At 38.7% G+C, this 12,352-nt stretch overlaps 1 protein-coding gene across 6 annotated transcripts in view; it reads left to right on the top strand.

Moving 5' to 3' along the window:
* Positions 1 to 12,352, top strand: part of ppfia4 (PTPRF interacting protein alpha 4) — a 696,847-nt gene that overhangs the window by 621,495 nt on the left and 63,000 nt on the right. For 4 of the 6 annotated variants that reach the window (XM_072563249.1, XM_072563251.1, XM_072563248.1 and 1 more), the window contains exons 13-17: positions 772 to 913; positions 4,543 to 4,769; positions 5,091 to 5,331; positions 7,847 to 7,876; positions 12,127 to 12,266. In XM_072563249.1, the coding sequence (XP_072419350.1) occupies positions 772 to 913; positions 4,543 to 4,769; positions 5,091 to 5,331; positions 7,847 to 7,876; positions 12,127 to 12,266 (780 nt within the window). The remainder of the gene's footprint in view (positions 1 to 771; positions 914 to 4,542; positions 4,770 to 5,090; positions 5,332 to 7,846; positions 7,877 to 12,126; positions 12,267 to 12,352) is intronic. The other 2 variants (XM_072563254.1, XM_072563250.1) reach the window with 1 other exon arrangement.

Raw genomic sequence — 12,352 nt, 5'->3', positions numbered from 1 at the left:
TTGTTTCAAATTATTATCAACATTTCCTTCTATTTATTTCTTCTTCACACACTTAGCTAGGTCTATTAACTAAATCTAAACTATTTTCTAAAATCGCTCCTTCTGGTTGTAAGATCCACATTCTTGCTATGCTGAGTAAAGAAATTTTAATGATGCCTTCTTTTTAGTGCCCAGAGTTTTGAACTTTCCTGCAAATAAAAGTATCATCCCCACATTCAATAGAATTGGGGGTTAAAATGAGTTGGTGCTTGTGCTGAAATTTCAACCATGGATTGCCATTCACTGGAAGTTAGGTGAAGGCCAACAGAGAGCTTGGATTTAGAATGACACTTGTCACTGGGGCTGGTCGTGAGAGCTGAATAAAGTGACTCACATAAAATATATTTCATGCGAAAACCATTGATGATCGTGGCCCTACAAGGTTTCAGCTCACTGTCTTTAATTCTAGTTGGAAGTGGTCAATCAATAAAGTGCCCATCACTACACTTCTAATCTCATGTCTTGAGCAGTTAAAATGGTTTTTGGGAGAAGGCGAGGGGATACAAAGAGTTATGAAAATGTCAGCAAAAGATGGACACTCTTTCCAGCACCCTTTTTTTCTCAACTTATGAAACCTCAGCTAGATGAAATTAGTGATTTATGAAAATAGCTTCCAGTTGGCCTAACAGGATGTGCACATGATCTGAAATACTGAGAAACATGTTTGAATGAATTGAAATTAATAAAGTATGCCCTTTATTTACAAAGAGTAATCAGAATGCTTCCTTTTAGATCTCACTTGGGCAGTTCAACAGATCTGAGATATCCACTTGGTTCTGTCGTAGAAGCACCCTCTGATCATTATGGGACACCAACAGTGCTGCGGCGAGCTCAGAAAGGGCGTTTCACACCTCTGCGGGATGAACCTACCAAGGTACAGAGAGAACTTCTTTGACAATTGCAGAGATTGGAAGAACCTTTGCTTTTAAAGTGTTGAAAATTTCTGAGTACATCTTGCAGTTTACATCATTTTGCCATTGAATCTGTCCTTCAAATGTTGAGAAGTCCCGATGTCTTGGTCTTTGTAGTCCTCAGAAATGTATCCAGATATATTACACATGATGAATAACTGTTAAAATAGATTGGAAAGTGCAGTAAGTGGGTGATTCTGTACAATTAGGGAAGTTCAGATGAATTTGAGCTTGTCTGAGTTAACAAAAACAACTAGTATAATGGATCCGAGCTGAGAAATATTCAGAGGAAGTATGTTCTTAGAAGTCCTGTATACAAATATATTAGTCACCGTTATCTTTTGCAGGTTTATTTAACACTACTTGCACCAGAAAATTATGGTATTCCCCAAATGTCATTGCATTTTGTAATAATGTGTTTAATTCTTACCTCAGGTTTGATAATAAACCTTTAACTTGAAATTATTGTTTTCAGGTGTTGAATCCAAAATGTTTGTTTTAAAATATGGACTTCACTAAGCATGTGTTTATTCTAATAATTTTCATTGTGTGTTTTCCTTTTTTGTCACAACCCCTTTGATATTAAGCAAGGAATAATTCCTACCTTCTAATTCCATTTAGATTAGATTACTTACAGTGTGGAAACAGGCCCTTCAGCCCAACAAGTGCACACTGACCCGCCGAAGCGCAACCCACCCAGACCCATTCCCCTACATTTATCCCTTCACCTAATGCTACAGACAATTTAGCATGGCCAATTCACCTGACCTGCACATTTTTGGACTGTGGGAGGAAACCGGAGCACCCAGAGGAAACCCACGCAGACACAGGCAAACTCCACACAAATGGTTGCCCAAGGTGGGAATTAAACCCGGATCTCTGGCATTGTGAGGCAGCAGTGCCAACTGGAAGCTGTTTTCATAAATCACTAATTTCATCCAGCTGAGGTTTCATAAGTTGAGAAGAAAGGGTGCTAGAATTTGTTCATCCAATCTGAGCAGATTGATGATTACCTCCCGATAGGCTTTCTCCAGTATTTCTCTGAACCAAGTCAGCAGATATATAGGAACACCCCTATCTAACTGAATACATTACGGTTTAATTCTGCAATTCGTATCCCTCTATTGGAGAGAGAGAGCCAGCAGCAAATGGATAACTGTCCCAGTAAGAACGTTGATAGTTTAGAAAAAATAATGCTACTTCATTTTTGTTTTACCCAATTTCTTCTCTCCTCTACTAAAATTCTACAAAGCTTTTCAGTTTGCTTACCAAGGGTTTGTCATTTTATCAAGTGCTAAGCCTCTGGGGAATTGTGTTCCATGTAAAGGATCTAGTTTAGAAGGCATATTTTTTACTGTAAATAAGTACCTTTTGTGTCTCAGATGGTAATTGCTGCTGTTTTGTAATGAGTCCGAAGAAAACTTAGGAAGATCTCAAGCTTTTGTGTGTTAAAGAATCTCTTGGGTAAAAGCATTTTGGTAACTACATTTTGGTAACTAGCTGAATTATATCTCAGTTGTATCTCCTTAGATCTTGGGGAAACCCACACTTATGAGTGATAGACTAACATAAAGTTGTATAGCAACAAACTCTTAACTTCCACAATCTTTCTACCTGCCAATGGGTTATATTCTAGTCTTACTAATCTATTTGTTTAACTGGATACAGAACTCCTACAAGAAAGGACAAGAGGTAAAACGAAAAAGAGGACTGAAGAGTTTTTGTGTCAAAAACTTTTAATTAGGAATTATTTTTAAAAATTGTAATTATTGTGCAGTTGGCTAACTGGAAGGATGTACACCCAAGCAATAAATAGAAGTTTACTTGTGTCCTAAATACCCTCACTGTCCCATCCCACGCCACTTCCCCTTTATCCTCAATTAATGTAAATGCTTTGAAACAGTTCAAAACTTGCAGGTTTTTTAAACAGAAAGCACTGATTGGATAACGCTGATGTGTTTTCCTAATCCATCTTGTATCCTTAATTTCCAAAGAAGCCTCCATAACCTGACCAATCTGTGTGATGTGAGACAAGAGTCCCCTTGTTCTGGTACTAATTATCACACGCAACTCTGGTTACTCCTTATGAATTTAAGCCAATGAAGCAGCTGGACACACTAGATCACTCACAGCCCTCCTTCCCTCTCCAGATTGTTAATGCCGGTGGGATCATATGTAGGTCCAGATGAAACTGAATATTATTATGTCCACTCTTACCAAGCCACCTTCAAGCTTGTTGTTTTGATGGCTTGTCTTCCTTTATGAGTGAACAAAGTTATGTTTGTGTCAGCTTTTACGTTTCAATTAATATCGGCTATTTCCTTTTCTTGCATCGTCAGTTGAAATATTCCGCATTCCTTTTTCATCAAACAGATTAATTTTAAGTTCATGCATTCCATATTTTCCTCATTAGCATCTAAAGTATTCTGAGAGATTAGTTTAGGCAGGCAACTACCCCCCAGACCACTGCCAGTGTTGTAAAATAGACCAATCATGAGAAAGCTCTGGGTGAATCTTCCTTTCCGTAAAGTGACATACAGCTTCTAAGAATCTTGTCTTACATTGGACTGAATGGCGATTAGGACACATCAGCAAGCCATTTAATCTGATCAGTGCATGTTCAAGTTTATCTTCTATTCAAGTATTGTCCTAATCCCATGTGCTTGCCTTGTTTCCAGATTGTTTTACTCCTCAGCCATCTATACTGAAATGTTCTCTGCCTCAACCGCTATATACTTCTAAGATTTGTACTTTTAAAAAAAAAAATTCCTTATCACCATTCAAAGTCATTTAAATGCAATCTGTGTTGCTGTATTCTCACTGATGTGGTATACACTGTGTTCCTAACTTGAAAATGTTTACCAATTTATCATTTCATAATCTGAAATACAATGAAAACAGTCATAATTATCCCAGTCTTTGAAGTTGAGATTCCTCAAATAGGCAGTGAACTAATGAATGAATATTTGGCTGTTTACTTTCTATATCATGGATCCAAAAAAAACTGCATACATTATTCCAACTGTATACGTTCTAGATTTGGCATCAAATATTGAATTTAACGTTCTATGTCTCTTGACAAATACTAACTCTTCCATTTACCTTTTTCTAGCCTTGTCTGTTTGAGAAGCAATGTTTAATGTTTTGTGAACCCATGCTTACAAATCCTTGTGTTTGATAACATTGTCTAATCTTCCATTTAAAATGCTCATTCTTTTTCAAAGCTAAATTTAGCACCCCTCATTCACAGGCTCTGAACTTCATGTGAGAGTTGCTCTTTATATCCCACCATCTTATCAATAACCTTTTGGAGCTTTCACTGATCTGCAGTTACCAAATTGCTTAATTTGGTATTATCTCCAAATTTGAGCACCATTTCTGCTAGTGCTGTCTATTCCTTGCCAAAGTAAAGCCCCTACATGCTGTGAGCTCTGGATGTTAATAGAAATCCTGGGATTTCATGGAACAAGATGCTGTGATGACTTTTAGCGTAAATCTAAATTCAAACAGTCTAACCCAGTTGCATCATAATCATAAATTTACACCAAGTGGTGACACTTTGTGACTGACTGCTATATTTATGCCAATGCAGATTCCGACTCTAAATGAGCAGGACTGGGAATGTCCTCAGCAGGCAAACATAATGACCAGTGTGACGCACACCTTTGAAAGTGACCCAGAAATGTCTGATGTTGATGATGAAGATGGAGACACCATGTTCGGTTCAGCAGACCTGCTTTCACCTAGTGGACACTCAGATGCTCAGACTCTAGCCATGATGCTACAGGAGCAACTTGATGCCATCAATAAAGAAATCAGGCAAGGCAGTTACTGAGCATGACAATATCACAAAGTCATTGTGAGCAAAGCTTTGTCTTATCACAACAAAGCAATTGCATCATGAGTAATAACATCAAACTTACTTTATAAGCTAGTTGGAATATTGCATTTTTTTTGGTATATGTATAATGTCATTGCAGTACTTTGGTATAACAAAATCTTAGTTACATGAAATGGTATTATAACCTATATCAATGGAGACATTCAGTTTATTATTGAGTGGTTTTGTATGTAGTTGTATCATACTTAAATTATCATTGCCCTTGTATGACTAATCTGACCAAGTCTTTTCCATGCCAGAATGATCCAAGAGGAGAAGGAGTCCACTGAGCAACGAGCTGAGGAGATAGAGTGCCGTGTGGGTAGTGGAAGCATGGATGGGCTAAATTTAACACGAATTCGAACAGGGACCTCCATTCCAACTTCTCTCACTGCCCTATCTCTTGCCAGTTCTTCGCCACCTGTCAGTGGGCGCTCCACACCCAAACTTACTCCACGCAGCTCCTCACATGACCTGGACCGGAAGGGCATCATGACACTGGTAAGTGCTGCACTGAATGAGAAAGGGAGAGTTGAGTTTTGCAGGAGAATATATGCGTTTGTGCTAGTATCTAACCTGTGCTTTCAAATTTTTGTGCTATGTGCAGGAAGTCATAACCAAACTGAAGCAAACCACTCAAGCCAGTTAAATCTTGGTACCAGGTTAAGGAAGAAAGGAGCAACTGCCTTTCTAGTTGCTGTTTAAGAAATTATTCTGGAATTTGAAAACTAAACCCATCTTATTCATCATCTTGATGCATTCAGGACAGGGCTTATGATTGAGGGTGGATGTGTACAATGCTTATCTCTCTAGTTCCACTGCTGCACTGGCCACCACATGCAGTACATGTAAACATTCCACTCTGTTATCAATGGGGCCAGCTATGTACTTCATTGGTATTAGTTTCAGAATACAAAGAAGACCATCAACGAAGTTACCTTAATAAACAACAAAATAATTAACATGACAAGATTATTCAATACAGATGCAAAGCTGTTTAGCACACGATTTGAAATATGAAAAGATAAATATTAACCTTTCTAACCTAATTCTCTCTCTCTCTCTCTCTCACACACGCACACACACAAATGAAAGAAAAAAATGCACTTTTTCTACAAAGATTAACTATTCGAAGCAACATCTTTTTGGGTAAATAATTGTTAGCTCTTGAATAAATGAAAATGATCAGATATATAATCCAAATGACTTTGAGTCTGGAGTCCTGGTACATGTCGATGGATGTTACTGGACTCAACGTGACTTTTACTGTGACCTTTTCATTAGTCCATTCAAGACTTGTTGAGAGGAATTCTTCCAGAAGCTTCTCAGGAAAATTGCTGGCCCATTTTCTCCAACTTTCACATTGTTCTTTGTGAAGAGTTGCCTCAAAAAAGTCGGAGAGGATGAGTTGTACAGCTTCTTTCTTAGCAGGCTGCATTCTGACAGCTTTTTCCAAACAAAACCCCAAAATATCTAGCAGCCAAAAACCAAGCTTGTAACTTCTTTGTAAACCAGACCAAGCAGTTTCACTCTCTATAAGATTCGACAGTTTATTTAGCTTAATGTTCTCTTCCAGTGCGTGAGGTTTTAAAGGAAAAGTCCAGTGTCTGTACAGTATTTGTTACTTAAAAAAAAACCAGTTCAGGCATCTCCCAGTCTTTCAAATGAAACGAGTTTAACAATCTTTCTATACAAATCTTCCAAAAATTAATTTGTACACACCTTCATATCACAAAGTTACAAAATCATGACGAAGTAGATATTCATGAAATACTTTAGATAATAAGCACAATTTTCAAACACTAAAATATTTCAAAGGTTTTTTTTTGGCTAATTTACTTATACAGTGCACACTGATTAAGCTAAACTATTTTGCATCCGATATTTATTCATTGCCCAGCATTGACACCTGTGGCTGATTACTGAACACTGTTCAATCTTGAAAGCAGACTATGTTGCTGGGGTGAAAATCAGCCAATATCTATTTGACCAGCACTTCAGCTATCAGATTTCTGAATATCTAAACATTTATCATTAACCACTCATGCTAATAGGTCAAATGTTTATTTAAATTGCTCTCAGTAACCACAAGCAATATGGCTTTGAGGGTTTCCTGAGGTGAACAACATGATACAGCTGAATTATCTTCAGTAAAAAGATCCATGTTCCCAGAATGCACCGGTGTTTCCAGTTTGCCCGCACTGAATTCCTGTTTGCTGTTGTGATTGCTGTTGTGGGTCTTCAAAAGCAGGAGTATTATAGTTTTAGAATAAGGAGTAACAGATTTAAAACACAATTGAGGAGAAATTGCTTCTCTCAAAGGGTTATGAATCTGTGGAATTTTGTATCCTAGAGTGTGGTGGATGCTGAGACATTGAATAAATTTAAGGAAAAGATAGACAGATTTAGTAATGGATTAAAGGGTTATGCAAAGTGAGCAGGGAAGTGGAGTCGAGCCCACGATGAGATCAGCCAAAATAGTACTCAATGTGGAACAGGCTCGAAGGACTGAATTGCTTACTCCTGTTCCTAGTTTTTATGCTCCTTGTTTAAAATCAATTTTCAAAGCACTTCCATCCGAGAAAAATATAGAAAGCAGAAGTGATCTGTGACAAATAGTTTGGAATTAAGAACTCAGCAAGCTGTTTTCAAGAAAACATGCTGTCTATCCAGATGCCAAATGTTTTGAACTTTAGACCTTTGCTATCTCATGTTTTATGTTGTATGGTTGCAAACTGAATGCTCAGCATCAGTGCTGACTTGAGTGAAAAATTGCAAAAACAGCATTAATTGATGAGCAACTTTGCAAATTGATTAACAAACAGCCTGAATTGGTGAATTTATGTATATTATATCATTGATCTCACTCTCTTTAGTGATACCTCTGATGGGGGATCCGATTGGGCTATATTATAGCTTTCCCTTCAAAACAATGCCTATCATTTCCTAACCTGAGCTGATGCACTTGTTCCTTATTGACTGTTTTTCTCTCCTTTCTCATGCGGCGGATGCTCAGCCGAGTGATTTAAGGAAACACCGTCGGAAGGTAATTACAGTGGATGGGACATATTTATACGAGCTTTCCCCTTGTGATTTATTTGCTTCTTATTTTTCCATTCTTCACTTCTGGTGATTCATAATGTGATACAACTCTACAGAAAGTGGCAGCCATTTACTGGCAACCTCACTGAATGACCATATTTCATGTCTGAACCTAAGGAAATGAAAGATATTTGGGAATGAGTGCTCCATTCTGTCTTCACCCAGCACTATCCATTCCAATGCTCAGCAGTTAGCAATGGGCAGCATGGTCCAAGACCAACATTTCCACTTCTCCTCAGCCTGGAACATGGCAGTGTCCTAGAGTTACCCAGTCTGATATTAGTTAACTCTGTTGTTGTGGTTCTGTTCGCCGAGCTGGGATGTTTCATCCCCTGTCTAGGTGACATCCTCAGTGCTTGGGAGCCTCCTGTGAAGTGCTTCTGTGATCTTTCCTCCGGCATTTATAGTGATTTGTATCTGCCGCTTCCGGTTGTCAGTTCCAGCTGTCCGTTGCAGTGGTCGGTATATTGGGTCCAGGTCGATGTGTTTATTGGTTGAATCTGTGGATGAGTGCCATGCCTCTAGGAATTCCCTCGCTGTTCTCTGTTTGGCTTCTCCTATAATAGTAGACTGCACAAAACACTACGTAGGACAAACAGGAAGACAGCTAATGATCTGCATCCATGAACACCAACTAGCCACGAAACGTCACGACCAGCTATCCTTAGTAGCCACACACTCAGATGACAAGTTACATGAGTTCGACTAGGACAACACTACTATTCTAGGACAGGCCAAACAGAGAACAGCCAGGGAATTCCTAGAGGCATGGCATTCATCCACAGATTCAATCAATAAACACATAGACTGGTCCCAATATACCAACCACTGCAGCGGACAGCTGGAACTGACAACCGGAAGCGGCAGAGACAAATCACTATAAATGCCGGAGGAGACAGCACAGAAGCGCTTCACAGGAGGCTCCCAAGCACTGAGGATGTCACCTAGACAGGGGACGAAACGTCTGCAACACAAATTCCCAGCTCGGCGAACAGAACCACAACAACGAGCACCCGAGTTACAAATCTTCTCACAAACTTTGAATTAGTTAACTCTAGTCAGACCAGAGACTTTGATGATCCCCCTGCATCTGTGTTAGCTTTATGGTAGACCAAGCCTTGTTTATTTTCCTCTCTCTGTTCTCTTTGTTTTATCCTTTTTCACTAACTTTCTCTAATTGGTGGGATGGAACAATTAGTTATTCTTTATGAAATGTCTTTTATGACAAACAAGCGTCAGTAGCAATCCGTACCAAACCATTGGGAGGCTCAAGAGGAGAACAATCTGATGCATCATTTTTAAGTTGACGGGATGTAAGAACTGCCAATCTATTGCAAAGCACTTCTGTTTCAGTTGTAGCCATTTCCCAAATAATGTTCTGTTTCTCTTTGGTGTTTGTAGATTGGTATCAAATTGTGGGGAGTGATCATTAGACACAATTGCAAAGAATTTGTGATTATTCAATGGATCAGGTTAATGAAGGAAAAGGTCAAAGATTGGTTCATGTCATCATCAGTAATTGTGCCCCGGATTTCACAGTCTTGGACAAATAAGGATGCTGAGTCTGCCTTCACTAACCTGGACATTCCAGTCCACATTCCTGCTATTTCTCACTCCATGTCTTATCACTTTGAGTCCTTTTTCATGAGATCTAAAATAGGACAACAAATAGAGAATTGTGGCTCTGATTCGTTGTATTATTGGGCCCTTATCATCTAATAAAACCAATGCCAGCTGACCTAGCCTTTCCCTCACGCCTTGCTGGGAAAGTCTGGAGGCAAATGGACCTGTCGGGAATCCACTCTTTTTTTTATTCCCATTGTTTCTATTGTTGAAATTAGTTAACTTGATTGGTGAAATCTTGCATTTTAACCTTGATTGAGTAGTATGTTATGTTTTGACCGAGTTCAATTAATTAAAAATTCTTACGCTAGAAACTTATCCTTAGCTGTGATTTCATTGACCTTGTTAAAAATCACACGAAACCAGGTTATCTTCCAACAGATTTATTTGGAAGCACAAGCTTTCAGAGCACTGCTCCTTGAGTGCTCTGAAAGCTTGTACTTCCAAATAAACCTGTTGGACTATAACCTAGTGTCAGGTGATTTTTAACTTTGTCCACCCCAGTCCAACACCAGCACCTCCACTTCATTGACTTCAACATCTCAATATTGCAATTGACATTGGTTCCATACAAAATATGAATCATCTCATTAAAAAATGTCGTTACTTTCGAAATATTTCCTGTTCCACTTGATGGTACTTTAAATGGGGGTCGGCATTCTGAAATAGTTTTCAAGCTGCACCATTTTGACCTACAAATGTGAAGATGTGATCTGTACACTGGTGTGAGTATTCACCTGTTTAAAATTTATGGGTATCATATTAACAATTAGCACCTACTTGAGAAGGAGTGAAACACAAAAGGCATAACTAATTTTCTTTTTCTCTCTTAACTTACTGTGTTTTCTAGAACTTCTGCTTTCAACCTTAAATGTCCAGAATTTAGTTTTCTTTTTCTTTTAAGTGTATATGTTGTAATTTGCAGCAAATACAACTGGATTCAGTGTTTTTCCCAAGATTTCCCACTACAGTTAAAAACTGAAAAGTTTCAGCTCATGGCCTGACTCTCTTGGCCAACAGTGTGTCCTTAATAAATTAATATACTTCTCTTGTTAATTCTGTTCCTCATGTCCTAATTTAGATTGTTTGTTACTATGCTGTGGCCTTTGATAATATTTGTACTTAAACCAACAAATACTTTTTCACATCTGAACCTTGGTTTTGAATGTTGGGAAAGCTATTCAACTATGGCAGCCTTCACAGTTAAGTCCAGTGTTGTGCTTATACAGGTCATATAAAAGATCTCGGGTGTAAACCGATATCAAGTGCCCTGAAGTGATTGTAATGGGATATTTGGTAGACCTTGTATTTACCTTGTGGCACAGAGCCATTTCCTCAAAGCCAGCAAGTCAATACAAACTGGCAAGCCATCCTTATTCTTTACTGGGTCTGAATGGATCAGCTGCCCATTGTTTAAACTTGCTGACCATAGGGTCAGGAAATAAAAATGTGAAGGAGCATTACTCTTGCATTAACTACCTTTGCAGCTGGAGATTGGTTTAGCTCAGTTGACTGGACTACTGGTTGTGATGCAGAATGATGCCAGTGTTGTGGATTCAGTGCTCACACTGGCTGAGGTTACCATGAAGGATTCTCCTTCTCAACCTCTTCCCTTGCCTGAGGTGTGTTGACCCTCAGGCTACTGCCACCTGTTGTTTCTCTAATGAAAGAGCAGTCCTTTGGTCTTGTAAGACCATGTCAACTTTACATTTACCTTTTATCTTACAATGACCACTGTGTTGTCACACTGTGGATGATCTAGACTTTGGTTCGATTTGATGTTGTTGATTCTCCCAATGACAAAATGTCTGTGCCATTTCCCTGAATTCAGTCGTCTTTCCTGGCTCAGCTAAACTGAGCAGTGTGTAATTTCATATCATCCAGTTTTGGTATTATTCACTCCAACAATGAAATGATTTTCAAAAGTTTCATTGCTTCCAAGCTTCACCCATTTTTTCTCACTGTTTCACAACTCCATTGGCACAAACTCCATTTCAAAACTCCTTTGTCTATTTGATGCTCCACACTTAGTTGGCTCGCTATTGCTGCAATCTCAATCCATCCTGGTTCCCCAATTTTTCAAATTCCCATTTCAGAAGTCTCACCTTTGGTTTCACATTTACCCTGGTCTCTCTTCACCCTGGCCCTACAAACCAAGTCTGTGCTATTTTGAACTCAAGCCCCAGGCATCCCATCTCTTTCATTCAACCATTCCATTATGTAAATCTTATTATTTACAATTCCATCTCTGAACCATTCCACTTTAGTAATCTCCTCCTCAACTTCACAAAAGCTGTAGCTGCAACCTTGCTTTTAAGTATCAGTTTTGTGTCATCTACTACTGTCAGGTACCTTGTGATGTTGTCCAAATTACAAATGCTTTATCTATGTGTGTTGTAACCTGTGCACCCCACAGTATTAAGGCAATCTGTATTGTACATAGAAAGAAAATAACATAGGACTGTTTGTGTTGAAAGTGCTGTCACTTTCCTGCTTTTGATCAATTGGACTGTGTTGTCAGGACAGAAATTCTGTCACCACGCTCAGTTCACCTTTCATTTTGTGATTTAGTCTTCAATAGCAAGGGATGACAACCGTGAAGATAAAACCACAATAAGATGTGAAACATCCCCTCCTTCCTCACCAAGGACCATGAGGTTGGAAAAGCTTGCACACACACTCCAATCAACCAGTCAAGAAGAAGGTCGAGGGTAAGGAAACTTAGATATTTTCATACTACTTTTCAGGTTTTTTTTAAAAAACACAATCTCCTGAAGCAAGTGCATTTTAAGGTGTA

Source organism: Chiloscyllium punctatum, chromosome 45 (assembly GCF_047496795.1).
Source record: "Chiloscyllium punctatum isolate Juve2018m chromosome 45, sChiPun1.3, whole genome shotgun sequence".
Taxonomy (NCBI): domain Eukaryota; kingdom Metazoa; phylum Chordata; class Chondrichthyes; order Orectolobiformes; family Hemiscylliidae; genus Chiloscyllium; species Chiloscyllium punctatum.
Note: the sequence above shows the minus strand (reverse complement) of the source record. Positions and strands in the feature narration are given on the sequence as shown.